The sequence below is a fragment of the Delphinus delphis genome, chromosome 21 (assembly GCF_949987515.2).
Source record: "Delphinus delphis chromosome 21, mDelDel1.2, whole genome shotgun sequence".
NCBI lineage: Eukaryota > Metazoa > Chordata > Mammalia > Artiodactyla > Delphinidae > Delphinus > Delphinus delphis.
The window spans coordinates 12,610,800-12,626,259 of record NC_082703.1 but is presented as its reverse complement, the minus strand read 5'-3'; the positions used below and the strand labels follow the sequence as shown (position 1 = coordinate 12,626,259).

At 42.3% G+C, this 15,460-nt stretch overlaps 1 protein-coding gene across 1 annotated transcript; it reads left to right on the top strand.

The window, feature by feature from the left end:
* Positions 1–2,256: 2,256 nt before the first annotated feature.
* LEPROTL1 (leptin receptor overlapping transcript like 1) lies at positions 2,257–14,869 on the top strand. The gene is made up of 4 exons (XM_060001097.1): positions 2,257–2,820; positions 8,517–8,592; positions 11,392–11,578; positions 12,410–14,869. Exons 1-4 carry the CDS (start codon positions 2,463–2,465, stop codon positions 12,524–12,526), a joined length of 738 nt encoding a protein of 245 aa, XP_059857080.1. The 5' UTR covers positions 2,257–2,462; the 3' UTR covers positions 12,527–14,869.
* Positions 14,870–15,460: the final 591 nt, after the last annotated feature.

Below are 15,460 nucleotides of genomic sequence, written 5' to 3'. Positions count from 1 at the left end.
AGCGCGAAGACTGAAACCATCACAACGCAAAATCTAAGTGTAGTCACGTTATTTACAAAACCTTAATAACCTTCCCGAGGGACGCTACTGTGCCTTACTCAACTTCACGTCTTCAGCAACTAGCATAGTGTCTGGCGCATGATTTATGTTCCATTAGTTTGCTAAATACAGAGTGGATTTGAGAGAGGCAGCACGGAAATATATTGTCTGGTTTCAGAAGCTCAGAACATTCACATATTTCCTTCCACGTGGAGACCGTGGGAATTTACAAGATATCTGGAGGAGAAACTACCACCTAAATAAAGAACAAGCCAGGGAAAACAGTTAAGAGTGCATAGGCATTATCTTTGAGGTCTGACAGTCCTGGATTTCTCTCCTTCATTCATTCATTCAACAAATATAGGTTGAACGCCTAGTATGTGTCTGGCGCTGTTTTCAGCTTGGAGTATGCAGACAAGGTCCCTGTACTCATGGAGCTTACACTGATGAGAACTAAGATAAACAAAATTAAATAATAAATTAATAAACAAAGATAATAGTGATAAGTGCATTGATGAAAATAAAACAGGGTGATACAGTAGAGACTAGGAGCCAACTTCAGGGAAGGCCTTGCTGAGGAAGTGATTTTGAAGCTTTGAGACCTGAATGATGAGAAAATACAAAGATCGGGGGAGAGCCTTCACTGCCTGGGGAACAGTAGATGCAAAAGCCCTAAGTTTCTGTTTTGAGGAACATCATTCACTAATTTGATTAACACCTTTATCTATTTAGCACCTAACGGTACCTGCCAGGCACTGTTCTAGGCACTGGGGATACAGCAATGAATAAAACAAAACTTAGGGGTTGGGAGAGGCAAACAAAGCCAGGGCAACTGAAGCAAAGTAAGTTTGGGGAAGAGTGGAACAAGAGGAGGCATAACAGTGGTGGCTTGGAGTGGGACCAAGTGGGACTGGAATAAAGATAATAGAGAATTCTGGTCTCCACATGTTAGGTTTGAGGTGACTTTTAGGAATCCAGGTAGACATGTCAAATAGACACTTGGATATACAAGTCTGAATTTCAAAGCCAAGGTAAACTTGGTAGTTATGCTATCAAAAAGAAGACAGTATTTAATGCCACAGGAAGAGATACAATTCATAGGGAGAGAATTTAGATATAGCAAAGACGGAGGCCCAGGACCAAGTTAAGAGAACACTAACATTTGAACCTTGAGCAGAAGTTCCTAGAAAGAGTCTGGAAAGAAATCTCTGATGAGGTATAAGAAACAAACAGGAGAACAGTGGTATGGTAGTTGAGAGAAAGAATGGTCACCAGTGTCCATTGTTGTTGAAAGTTTGGATCAAAAAGTGACCTTTGGGGGGCTTCCCTGGTGGCGCAGTGGTTGAGAGTCCACCTGCCGATGTACGGGACGCGGGTTCGTGCCCCGGTCCGGGAGGATCCCACATGCCGCAGAGCGGCTGGGCCCGTGGGCCATGGCTGCTGAGCCTGAAAGTGACCTTTGGATTTTGAAAGGTAGAGTTCACTAATTACCTTAAAAAGAGAATTTCTGTTATTTGAGATCCCATCAGTTGCCATGTACAGTTCTAGACAGTGGTGAACAAACATAAAACGTTGTACAAACTTACACTCTAGTGGGAGAGACAGCCAACAAATAATATAGTTCAGATAAATAATAAGTGCCTTCAACGAAGATGCAACACAGCCAAAAATAAATTAATTTAAAAAAAGAAAGGAAATTAGGGGACTAGCACTTCCCTCAGCCACCAGGGCTTGTGCCCCAAAAGGCTTCCTAAATGTGATCTTCACCTCCCCCACCCCTGTAAACACTGTCCCTTCCCCATGATGGATTTTCCCTTTTCTCTCCTAGTTACACACCTGTTCATCCTGCTGTTGTCCCTCCCTCGAGGAAATCTCACCTGACTGATCTAAATCAAAGACTGTCACAGGAGTATCTATCCACTTTCTTTGCAATTATCATTGTTGCAATGTTACGCTTTTTCGTGTCTGTCTCTCTCACTAAACAGTAAGTTCCTTGAGGACAGAAACCGTACCTGGTTTTGCTCACCTCAGTGTTCCCCACACATAATATCAATAAATGTTCAATCAATTTGTAGGATTACTTAACTAAATGTATTTGTACCTCTGCTTACTTTTTTCCTAGCCCTGTTACTAAAAAAAAAAAAAAAAACTCACAGACTCCCAAGAGCTCGGATTTGTATTAAATCCACTTGTTACTGAGTCCCGCCGCTCCTCCCTCTGAAGGTGGGTCTCACCAGACCCTAGTTCTGTGTCGGAAAGCGAGAAGCCTAGTGCAGACCACCCAACTGGCCTTACTGCTCCTTTATTACAAGATAGGGAGGAGAAAGAAATGGGTGCGCTTTGAAGGACGCAAAAGGATCCCCCAAAGGCTTCACACCAGTCCTCCCAAAGGACCGCGTCGACTCGCGCTCCCTTCCCGAAGGATGGGGAGGTTGCAGGATGCGCGTTGGGGTCTGCGGGATGGAGTTTCCCGGACACTGCAGGGAACACGGGAGCTGGAGTCTCCACGGCCCGGGAACCGGGGCGGGGCCAGGAAGCCTCGCAGGTCGGCGATCCCACGGGAGCAGAGCCGGCGAGGAAGGGGTCAGCCCGAAGGCCCCCAGCCCGGCGCGCCCCCAGCGCCCCAGCGCGAGCGCGAGCCGCTGGCGGAAGTGCTGCGTCGCGCACTTCCGGGTGTTGTCTGGCCGCCGCCGCCGCGCGTCTCCGGTCTCCCGGCCGCCGCTGCCGTCGCCTCGGGTCCCGGAGGCAGGAGCGACGTCACCGCCATGGCCGGCATCAAAGGTGGGCTTGGGGCGCTGGGCGGCCAGAGGGCTGCGCGGCCGCCCCGAGAGAGGGGGAGGGGTTCCACGCAGGCCCCGCACGCCGCTTCCCGGGGCCGGGCGCGCGCCGCGGGGCCGCTGCGCTGGCGGCAGAGCCCTGACCCCCGACCCCAACCCCCGGCCTGCGCCCTCGGAGCCGAGGTGGGCGCGGCGGCCTCGGGGAAAGGACGGCGGGGTCGGCGGCTTGTCCGCCAGCCCCCACTTTCTGCTGAGCTCGGCAGCCTCGCTCCCACTCGTCGCGCCCCGTACGGAGAACGAAGTGGCCCGCGGGGTGTTCGGAGTCCCGCAGCCGCTCGGGCCATCACACACGTTTTGCAGGAGTTTGCGTCCGAGAGCCAGGCGGGCAGAGGGTGGTTTTGAGGGGGTCGCTAGAGATGCCAGTTACGGTAAATCAGTGTCATTTCCCATTTAAAGGCAAGAGTGCGGTCTTCGGGCGCTGAGCCCAACCGAGTCCCCCAGGAACGCCCTGGAAGGCCTTAGGGATGGTTCTTTCCCAAACCTCGGCGATCACATCCACGCTCAGGACCCGTACTCAGAGCTTTACGCTCCTAAAACGGATGCATTTTGATTTGCGGTGTTGGTCTGACAGGATAGACCCTGTGAGCGACCCCAAAGGGCTCCTTCCCCCTGCCCTCTCCACAGTTGCACGTTGAGGCTTTTTCACATTTCAAAGTTTTTATTTAGTTGAGTTTTTTTTTAAGGCAAAAGAGTTTTTCATTAAAACTCAATGGAAAAGTACTCGTTTATTAGTCAGTTTCCTTTAGAAATAAGGGATGTCGCATGCTTTCCAACTGTTTGGTAGTTTTGTTAGCGTGGTTAGAAGCAAATACCATTACGAACGTTTTCAACTGAATTCTTGACAACGAATTACATTGATTTCCTGACCTGAGGCTTTGTAGAAGGGGCAGGCAAGCAGGAAGTGAAGAACTTCAATAACAGTGTTTCTTATTTGCTTTAAGGGCAGCTTTTGCTGAGCTGCTTCCCCAGAGTCACATTTTTACTGTTTCTTATTTGTTTGTAACGTCTGAAGACATTTCATTTCCTATAGAAAACTTTGTCAATTGACCAGCTGAGTTACTTTCCAGTCTCCTTTTGAACTCTAACAGACCTTTTCAAATCCCTGTGTGAAAGGCAGTTATGGTAGAATGCTGTTTTTTTTTAGGATGTTGCCAGTTTCTCAGTTCTTTGCCAGTTTCTCAGTTCTTCTCCATTTCTTTACTGTCAATAAATGCAGGAGTCTCTCTCTCAAGAAAATAACTTTGTGATTGTGGACTTAGGTGAATATTAATCAGCAGAAAGTGTCTCAGATGGGATTGTACTTACACTTTTGGTTTCAGTAAGATTTTCTGATTGCTATGATTGTTTCAGGATGTTTTCTTCCTGTTGGCCTATCTTTATGTTGCTATGATTTAATTTCTTAAGCCATTTGCCTATTACTTTGTTATATACTGGATTTTTCTGGTAACTCCCAGGTTAGGGAACTGGTCCCTTCTCCTACTGCAGTCTCTTCGTAATCACGAACTAGCACCCAGTCTTTTGAGAGTTTAGATAAATCGGGCTGTTCCATCCCCAGCCTGGAGACTTTGGGAGTAGAAACCAGACTCATCTAAGTTTTGCCTTCTGGATGTCAAATCACTCAATTACAGCATAAAATTTTTGCCTCATTGATGTGTCATCTAGGATAACCATTTATACACAAATGAGGAGTTTTGTATATAAATCAGCCTAATTGCTGATTTCATAAGACTGGAGAAACTTTACAACTTTTGAGAACACTTTTGAACAGTTTATTTAACCCCATTGGCATTTATCTTATCCATCGTGACTGGGAGGTGAGATGTCACATAAAATTATTTTTTGATACCTGAATCTTATTTCAGTTCCTTGGGTTGTTTTTTTTTTTAAGAAATCATCTTCATTAACTTTTTAAGAGTGTACCCAAAGACTTTAGACTCTTTTTTGAGGATAATAACATAAGTAGGGACTTCCCTGGTGGCACAGTGGTTAAGAATCTGCCTGCCAATGCACGGAACACGGGTTTGAGCCCTGATCTGGGAAGATCCCACATGCCGCGGAGCAACTAAGCCCGTGTGCCACAACTACTGAGCCTGCGCTCTAGAGCCCACGAGCCACAACTACTGAGCCCATGTGCCACAACTGCTGAAGCCCACACGCCTAGAGCCTGTGCTCCGCAACAAGAGAAGCCACTGCAATGAGAAGCCCGCGCACTGCAATGAGAGTAGCCCCCACTCACCGCAACTAGAGAAAGCCTGCGCAGCAACGAAGACCCAACGCAGCCAAAAATAAATAAAATTTAAAAAAAAAAAAAAAGGAACTTAAGTAATTTTTCTCTGTCATAGAACAGGGTTAACTTCAGCAACCAAGTCCTAAGGCTACTTATCTCTTGGCCAAGATTATCTATCGCAAATCTGGTATGCTCTTTGAGATTTTTATGCCTGATTTAACCTTTTTTTTTTTTTTTTAGTCTCTTCCCCCCAATCAGAGGGCAGTTCTTGCTTGTATGCAGCTCTCCCTCCTATTTCTCATCTCTTTAAATATAAGAAGCAAAATAAGCTTACAAAATTTTGTCTTCACAAGATACAGATAACAGTAATCCAGGAAAGAAAAGTTACTTTTCACTTAACTTTTTTCTGGGTACCTGAGTTGCCTATTGAAATATATATGTATAAGTGAGCATAGGTGATCCTTTAAAATAAAAAGGTTTTATTCCGCTGGAATTCACACACAGTTGTCACAAAAAATGAACAAATAACTTCTGAATAAGTGCCTAAGTGTCTGCTTATAAAGAATGTTAGCTTTGGGCTTCCCTGGTGGCGCAGTGGTTGAGAGTCCGCCTGCCGATGCAGGGGACGCGGGTTCGTGCCCCGGTCTGGGAGGCTCACACATGCCGCGGAGCGGCTGGGCCCGTGAGCCATGGCCGCTGAGCTTGCACGTCCGGAGCCTGTGCTCCGCAACGGGAGAGGCCACAGCAGTGAGAGGCCCGCATACCGCAAAAAAAAAAAAAAAAAAAGAATGTTAGCTTTAGTGTATGGGCTTTGTGGTATCTATGTTATGTCTCTGTTTCCTTTAGGAGTCTAAGGTCTATGCTGCATAAATGGCTTTCGAATAAATAAGGTGTTATTATAGTGATGAACTTAGCTGTTTGACAGTTATATTTCACAAAGCAGAGATGGTGTTTTACTTCTTCAGCATGTCTTATAACAATTATCTTTAGTGTTCAGAGAAGTATTTGCATTTTAGATCTGGTAGTGGCTGGTAGGAGCTGGGACCCAGTGCCTCCTGACTCTCAGTTACGGCTGTTTCTGCTCTGCTGCATTGGGCTCTCTCCTCTTTTTTCATCTCCCTCCCTCTCTCCCCTTTGCTCCCTTTCGTTCATTCTACACATGTTTATTATTGAGTGTTAAGAGCTGAGGCCTGAGCATCAGCAACAGAAGAACTCTTTCCCTGCTCTTGTGGTGTGAACAGCTTACAAGGGAAGACAAATACAAATCAGTATAACATTGCAGCTGTGATAGATGAGCACAGGGGAGGCATCCAGAGCAAAGAGGACCTCTGCACGTGCACGTCCCTCAGCCTGGAATGTTCCCCCCAGATAGCCACGAGATTGATTCACTTCTTCATTTCATATAGATCTCTGCTTAGATGTCTCCTCATCAGAGACGCTTTCCCAGCTGATGCATCTAGAATAGCACTCCCACCCCCTTACTTGATTTTTTTTTCCATAGCATTTGACATTTATTTGCTTACTTTTTAAAAAAATTGCTTTATTCTCCCACCAGAATGTAAGCATGAAAGCAAGAGCTTCGATTTCTTTACATTGTGCTGTCTCCAGTGTCAAGAACAGTGTGTGACACACAGTAGGCCCTCAGTAGATATTTGTGGAATAAGTGAATAAATAAACATAATGGGAATCGGTCTAGTCAGGGGCTTTGCAAAAACTTCACTGAGGAAGAGATAACTGGGCTGTGACCTGAAGGAAAAGTAGGAGTTCGCTTGGCAGAAAGAGGCAAGGACTGGGACAAGAATTCAAGCTCCGTGAGTGACATGGCCTTGCCTGTTCATTAACATGTCCCCAGCACCTGTTAGGTATTTGGTTCTATGTAGACATTTCTTGAATGAAATAAGTGAATGAAAAAGCATCTGAGGTAGAAGGGATAGCATGTGCAAAGGCCCTGTGGGTGAGGGAGCCGGCTGATTTCCAGGAGAGGAAAGGGGGCTGGTACAGCTGCAGTGCCAAGACCAAGGGGTGCTAGCCTGGGGTGATGTGTGTCCGAGCAAGGAAATGGGGTCAGCTTATGAGGACCTGTCTTGAACTGAACAAAACAAACGGTGAACTGGTATTTTCCTCACTGCTTACATGGCATTCCCTTATAAACGTGAAGTTCCTCTTTTGCTGCAGATTAAAGTGCAAATGTGTCTTTTTCTTTGTGCAACTGAAAATCTAATGGCATTAAGGACTAAGTAAATTTGTTCACGGTTGACATGACCTACATCACTGATCTGAATGAAAACTAAATCTGCCCGGCTCCCATGTCATTGGGTGTCCTTGATTATGACCATCTTAATTCAGAGAAGTATATCAGTAGTTCTTAGCAGCATTTAACCCCTTGTGTTAATTTTGGTTTGTATATGTTGGATTTTGTCTTGGTAATTTGTAGACCTTCGACAGCTCTTTTGAATTTTAATGTTTTTGTTAAGGTTAGTGGACTGCATCATTAAAAAAAAAAGTAAGTTATTCTCTTAGCCACTGTAGTTGCAGAAATATAGGTTGTATAGAATTCAAAATAAATTGATCATTTGTTTCTTTGCTTAATTCTAGGCCATTGGTTAACTATGTATATTCAAGGAAGTTGTTTCTACTCACTTATCTATGTGAAAACACTTTATAAAACATAATGCTTTGTATAACTGTGTGTGTGTGACTTCAGAAACTATATTTCAGCTATAGAATGCATCTATTGCTTGTGATAATGTCTTAAAACAGTGATACCACCGAAGGATTGCACCTGTTATCCTGCAGATTTTCTAATGTGTAGGAACTTAGGGAAAGAAACCCAGCTATTGTTTTGCAAACGATTTAAATATCTGTAGCAGAATTAACTGACTGAGATTACTGACTACAGATATCCAGGGACACTTTTCACCTGTGCCTGTTGGGGGTGTGTGTGCAGGAAGTAGGAACTGCTCAGGAGAGGGTTTCCCATAGATGAGGCTTCTGAAGTCCAGTAAAGTTACTGCGGAGTTTCTCCACATACTACTTTTCAAAACGGTAATGATCTGAGGAGTGAGTATCATACTAATGCCTGGAGGAGCATTGATCTCGCAGACTGGGATGCTCATTTGACATGGAACCAGTAATTTGGGAATGTGGTGACGTGCTGGCGATAGGTCAGGGCTTTGAATATCAGTATCACTGTATTTTGCTTTGAAGATGCCACAAAAGACTTATTCTGAAACCAGGTAACTTCAGCTTTTGAAGATGATTCACTAATACATTTGCTTTTTTTGGTGTGTTTTGTTTGCTTTTTGCCTCTGGGATCACAGGTAATGTTCAGACTGCTAATAGTAATATTAATACAAATAGTGTTAATTTAATTTAATTACTATTTCTATTTTTTTTTATTATTTACTTTGCAGCTTTGATTAGTTTGTCCTTTGGAGGAGCAATTGGGCTGATGTTTTTGATGCTTGGATGTGCCCTTCCAATATACAAGTATGTAAAATTTTTGTCTTTTTGAGTGTTTAAGTGTAAAATTTTTCTACTTTTAAAATTAAAAAAAATTTTTTTTACTACAATAGAAGTAATCCTGAGAAATGGTCGTTTACCAAGGACAAACTTTAAATCTTCACTTAAAAGGTGTTTGAAAAGATTTTAGGACAGCAGCGTGCAAAAAAGACTTTGGCTGTCCTTGACTACTGCTAAGTCTTTAATGGCAGGATAGCAACACAGTAGCCCAGCACTACTGCTTAATTTTGAGAACCAATTGATTAAATTAAATGCAAGAAAATGTAAAATGTCTTTTGAGCAAAAACAAACAAAAACCTGTAAGCAGAGTCAAGAGCAACTGACAAAAGAAGTCATGTAAATGACTTTTGACAATTACTTTCCTTAGGACAGAGAGAATTTTTTTTAATTAATAGGATAAATTAGTAAGAAAAATACAGGGCTTCCCTGGTGGTGCAGTGGTTAAGAATCCGCCAATGCCGGGGCCACAGATTCGAGCCCTGGTTCGGGAAGATCCCACATGCCGCGGGCAACTAAGCCCATGCACCACAACTACTGAGCCTGCGCTCTAGAGCCTGCAAGCCACAAATGCTGTACCTGCGTACCACAACTACTGAAGCCTGCACACCTAGAGCCCGTGCTCCGCAACGAGAAGGCACCGCAGTGAGAAGCCTGCGCACCTCAATGAAGAGTAGCCCCCGCTCACCATAACTACAGAAAGCCCGCACGCAGCAACGAAGACCCAACACAGCCAAAAATAAACAAACAAGGGCTTCCCTGGTGGCGCAGTAGTTGAGAGTCCGCCTGCCGATGCAGGGGACACGGGTTTGTGCCCCGGTCCGGGAAGATCCCACATGCCGCGGAGCGGCTGGGCCCATGAGCCATGGCCGCTGAGCCTGCGCGTCCGGAGCCTGTGCTCCACAACGGGAGAGGCCACAGCAGTGAGAGGCTCGTGTACCGCCAAAAAAAAAAAAAAAGGGAAAAAAATAAATAAATAAACAAAATAAATAAAAAATTTTTTTAATCAAAAAAAAATACAGACAATGCAATAGAAAAATGAACTACAAATATGAAAAAAGAACTGCAGATTGCTACTAAGAACATGAAAATATACTCAACCTCACTCAAAATTAAATGAAATCCATTGGCAAAGATAAAAGATATGGCAAACAAGCATTGTTATGTACTCTGGGTGGAAGTTTAAATAGGTGCAAGTCCTCTGGGAGGCCAGCTTGCCAGTAGCTCTCAAAATGTATATATTCTCTGAACTAGCCTTCCACTTCTTAGAATTACTCATAGAAATCCACTTACAGATGTTTGCAAAGATATGTGTAGTCGGGGGAGAGTATGGATGTTCATGGCAGACTTGTTTATAATAACAACAGCAACACAAAAAAAACTGGAAGCATCCTAAAGGTCTGTCAAAAGAAAAATGATAAATTATAGTACATCCATCAATGAAAATACTAGGCAGTCTTAAAAAGAATAAGAGCTGGATTGCTAATATGTAAAATAACATATATTGTTAAGGGCTTCCCTGGTGGCGCAGTGGTTGAGAGTCCGCCTGCCAATGCGGGGGACACGGGTTCGTGCCCCGGTCCGGGAGGATCCCACATGCCGCGGAGCAGCTGGGCCCATGAGCCATGGCCGCTGAGCCTGCGCGTCCGGAGCCTGTGCTCCGCAACGGGAGAGGCCACAGCAGTGAGAGGCCCGTGTACCGCAAAAAAAAAAAAGCAAACAAACAAAAAAGATATATTGTTAAATTTAAAAGTGCAGTGATTCATTCATATCTTTAAAGTTTATCTATATGGGAATATGGAAGGACCCAGATCAGTAGGAGTGGGGAAGACACAGACAGCCTTGGTTTTTCACTTTTTGTGCTTTTATAATTTTTGCACGTTTTTTCCCTTAAACTTATGTCCATTTGTAATTTTTTTTTCTCAAAATATTTAGGAAAAGATCTTTTAGGAAAAACATATAGATAAATCTTTGCTTATCATGAGTGTCTAAGTACAAGCAAATCTCCATTATGATGTGTGTTTTATTTTATGGCAGTTTTAAAAGCCATCTATTTCTTTTTAACTTTTTATTTTGAAATGACGATGGGCTCTCAAGAAGTTGCAAAAGTAGTACAGAGAAGTCCCTTATACCCTTCACACATCTTCTCCCAGTGTTAATATCTTACACAACTGTTTTATATGATCACAAACAGGAAATGACATTGGCACAATACAATAGCTAGACTGTAGACTAAAAGCCATCTATTTTTATTGTGATAAAGTTCATATTCTGACTGAAAGTCTTCAATATTACTGTCAGTTCATTTTCTGTATTTTGATTTCAGTATTTTGGGAGTTCCTAGTGACCTGTGGAAAGTTTGGGAGTGTTCCAGCTTCATGCTAAGGCAGGATGTTAGAAGTCAAGGGCATGAATCTTGAATTTTTAAAATTACTGTTAATAATTCCATTTTTCAGTAATCCCTTTTTATTTATAACCTAAAATGAAAAAATATATATTTTTAATTTTGGGCTTTGATTCCAACTGTTAAAATTCATAAAGTGTTTTCTTTTAATTTGAGAAATATTTAATCATTGTATCATAACTTTAGGAATACTGTGATTCTAAATGTCCCTCTTTTCAGTGTTCAGGTTATAGCTTATTTTTAAACTGTGTCATATTTTGTACCTTCCAATATGCTTCGGTCCTTATTTTTAAAAAGAGTGGATCTTGTGTGAGGAAAATGACAAAAATAGCAAAAACTACATTAACTTATTTTTCTTTTTCTAGCCAATACTGGCCTCTCTTTGTTCTGTTTTTTTACATCCTTTCACCTATTCCATACTGCATAGCAAGAAGATTAGTGGATGATACGGATGCTATGAGTAACGCCTGTAAGGAACTGGCCATATTTCTTACAACAGGCATCGTGGTCTCAGCTTTTGGACTCCCTATTGTATTTGCCAGAGCACACCTGGTAAGTGAAAGCATTCTTCTACTAATGGTTCTACATTAGATTGTGTTCAGTTTTTCTCAGGAAAAAAGTTTTTGTTAAATGACATGAAAAAGAGATGAGAGACATAGGAGCCTAGAGGATAAGAGATAAAAATCTTACTTTTGTCGTTGTTAACTGGTGGAAATACTGGAGAGCATTGGCGGCGACAGTTGGCTTGCCAGTACTTCACTGTCAGAATTGGGCACATGGACTCGGCCAGTGCTGAACAACCACAGGCCTGCCCTGTATAGCTTAAACATGGAAGACCCGGGGCGATCCGTGTTCTCTGCAGGTGGGAAAGTACCAAAGAGTAGAAGAGGCTTCCCAGACTCACCAGTCAGATTCACTCCTGCATCTCTGGGCGGGTGGAGATGGCAGAGAAGACGGACTGGCCGCCCTTCCACATGGAGAGGGCGATGACTCCCCACCTCTTGAAAAGAATGTGCACGAGTGTGTTTGCATCTCTGATATTTTAAATTTAATCTGCTCTCTAGATAAAATTTTTGGGTTCACAAATGAAGAGTTGGAGCAAACTTCTTTGTAAACAGAAAATTGTAGAATTCTGTGCTGCCTCCTCATAGCCTGGAAGTTAGGCTTGCTTTTGAATAATTATCATCTTACATGACTTTCTGTCTCTTTAAAGGAACCAGCGATACATAAGAACAGCATTACATGTTCAGCAGCGTCAAAGTTATTATTACAAGTTGTATTTGTTTTGGATTGTGATTGGCTACAGCTAGAGCCTTGATTCACTTTTCGTTTCATTATTGTTTTTCATGTCTGTTAACTGAGCGTTTCTGTCTTCTTCTATAGATCGAGTGGGGAGCTTGTGCACTTGTCCTCACCGGAAACACTGTCATCTTTGCAACTATCCTGGGCTTTTTCTTGGTCTTTGGCAGCAATGATGACTTCAGCTGGCAGCAGTGGTGAAAGGGATTACTGAACTCTTGTCAGATGGACTTCTTGTCATTTCTCAGCCGTCCGTGCACACAGGAGGTGGGGCAGTGATGCCGAGCAGTGGAGCGAGCCTCTTGGGGGTGTTCTAGGCGCTCCTTCTCTCTTGTATTGTAAGCGTACTATTTTCACAGAGACTTGCTGAAGGATTAAAAGGATTTTCTCCTTTGGAAAAGCTTGACTGATTTCACACTTATCTCTAGTATGCTTTTTGTGGTGTCCTGCTGAATTTAAATATTTATGTGTTTTCCCTGTTCAGTTTTTTTTTTTAACCAGTATGCAATGTTAAATATTTTTTAAATCTAATAACCATTTGCATTGGTTAGGAACTAGAGTTCTGCTGGCTATTACTGGGCTAAAGTACTTTTTTTTCCTTAAAATTATTTAACCTCCATTACTACACAAAGTTATAAAGATAAGTTTTTCAATCAGTCAGGATGACATCACTCCCAATTTTATGCAAACATGCAGACTATTAGCATACCTTATAGACGATATACTCAGTGCAAATATAGCTGCATTTATACCTCAGAGGGGCCAAGTATTAATGCCACGCCCTCCATAAGGATTGCTGGTTTTGCTGGAAAGCAGGTGTTTTGTGAACTGCAAATTATTTTATGGAATTGCTACAAAGGAGTGCTTTTATTCTCAATTGTTAGAAGAACTTATTGTTAAAGGTAAGAGTGTAAAAGCAGATTTTTGAGATATGGTTTTTATTTATGTTACAATTAGAGTGAGTTGCATTGTGGGAAGAAACGATATTGAAATTCCATTTTTTTGAATCCTGTTTCTATTTATAAGTGAAATTTTTAATCTTCTTTCAGACTTTCATGTTTTACATGGGTAAAGGGACACACACAGAACTACTACTGATACGGGAAAGTGTATGTTTGCATCCTACATACTAGAAAACCTTTTCCTGCCTCCTCCTTATAACTTATTTTATACATTGTATATATTAAGTAAAATCACTTTTCCAATATGGTTTAATAACACGTTAAACTAGAGGTTTTAACACACCTGGAGAGTGATTGCTCCACCATACATTCAGAGTGCCCCAGCCCCGCAAGGCCTTGACGTGATTAACAAGTGACTTGTTAGTTATGCTGGTAATTCATGTATTAACAACTCAAGATTTAGACCACGGTAATTGTAGTTCTTATCCCCTAAGGTTATATCATATGTAATTTTTAAATATTTAAGGCAAGTTTCCTGTATACCTCTCAACTGTTTTGATTTTTATTTCACCGTAATAGATTTGCTGTTACCTTTTAAAAATGGCCTTGATTGTGTGAATTAATGCGAAGTAGCCAAATCCAGCTGTATCGCAGCTTCAGACACAAAGCTGACCAAAACGTTCCCAGTAACCAGGCGTGATCAAACTGTAGTGGTCATTCCATCTCACGATTATCAGTACTTTTTTTCAGGAGCTAGTTTTGAAAATGTTCAAGTTGGTCTGACAGTATTTTGTTAAGGACATTTGTTTATATGTTTATTCACTATACTTACATAAAACCTGTTCTGCCTTCAGACAAAAATGGAGTAATCATGACAACTGTCTTGTTTTATAAAGTTGATTTCTCCAAAAAATGGGAACAAATTGTGGGTTTGTTCAGCTTTTTACTAAAGATGCCTCAAGGCCACGGGCTTTATCACCCAACTCAAGTTGTTACTTTGAGCCGTGAGATGGGAAGCAGAATAAAAATGCGCGCGTGTGGCTGTCGCATTTACACACAGGCTGAAAGCAGCTTGCAGTGTTAGGATGTGGTAGGCGTAAAGACGGAGGAGGGGCAGCCACACGTGGATTAGGCAGCTGGTGATACAGTTGGGAACTCAGTGCCTGTGATCTACTCAATGTTTTTTCTTTTTCTTTTTTTTTTTTTTGCCAAAAGTACATTCTCTGGTCTTCCCCCATCCATTTTCTGTTCTAGAATGTCAGTGCAGTGCACTGCTACTGTTTCATTTACTTGGCCATAGACTCTTTTTCTGAGAGCTGCGTATTTCTTCTGTATACTAATCGCACTGGCAGCATTGTGTCTTTGACCTTGCACACTAGCTTGACATAGTGCTGTCTCTGATTTCCAGGCTAGTTACTTGAGGTCTGAATTTTCCATAGAATGTGCACTGATCCTGCATTGCCATTCTTCTATGGAAAGAGAACTTTTGATGATGAAACAATAAAGATTTTAAATATCTATTTTAGTTTGTGGGTGTTTTTGAAATGAAAATATACAACACACTTCAGTTGCTGAAGTGCATTATCCATTTTAACGATGTGATATAAAGCAAGGATGACGTTAGTTATAAGGTTAGTCTTGCAGAAGTTTCACTTCCAAAATAAAAGTGAAAACATAGTAATAAATACTACACTGAAGCTGTATGATTTTGAGCTGTAGTAAAAGGATTGGTAATCTGGGGGAGCAGAATTTTTACTGACCTTTTAGAAAAATAGCCATAGAAGGTTTTGTTGACATAAAAAGACTACTGACTGTCAAAAGTCAAGGTTGTACTTGTTCTTAAATTTTCAGAACTTTTTTTTTATGACTGCACGTTTTATTATATATTTATTATTATTCATCATTAGAGCATTTTGCTTTTTGCAGACATTTCAAACAGTTAAAGGTAAAAAAAATTCATCTGGGGCTTCCCTGGTGGCGCAGTGGTTGAGAGTCCGCCTGCCGATGCAGGGGACACGGGTTCGTGCACCGGTCCAGGAAGATCCCACATGCCGCAGAGCGGCTGGGCCCGTGAGCCATGGCCGCTGAGCCTGCGCGTCCGGAGCCTGTGCTCCGAAACAGGAGAGGCCACAACAGTGAGAGGCCCACGTACAGCAAAAAAAAAAAAAAAAAATTCATCTGTGTGGTACAATGTGAACAGAGAAAAGTACTGTTCTCTTATCAAACACGAATC

Excerpts from the sequence above, each read along its gene's own strand:
- LEPROTL1 (XM_060001097.1), top strand. The coding sequence starts at position 2,463 with ATGGGGAGGTTGCAGGATGCGCGTTGGGGTCTGCGGGATGGAGTTTCC. Across the intron at positions 2,821-8,516 it reads CGCCATGGCCGGCATCAAAG|CTTTGATTAGTTTGTCCTTT; the intron begins GTGGGCTTGGGG and ends TTTACTTTGCAG. Across the intron at positions 11,579-12,409 it reads TATTTGCCAGAGCACACCTG|ATCGAGTGGGGAGCTTGTGC; the intron begins GTAAGTGAAAGC and ends CTTCTTCTATAG.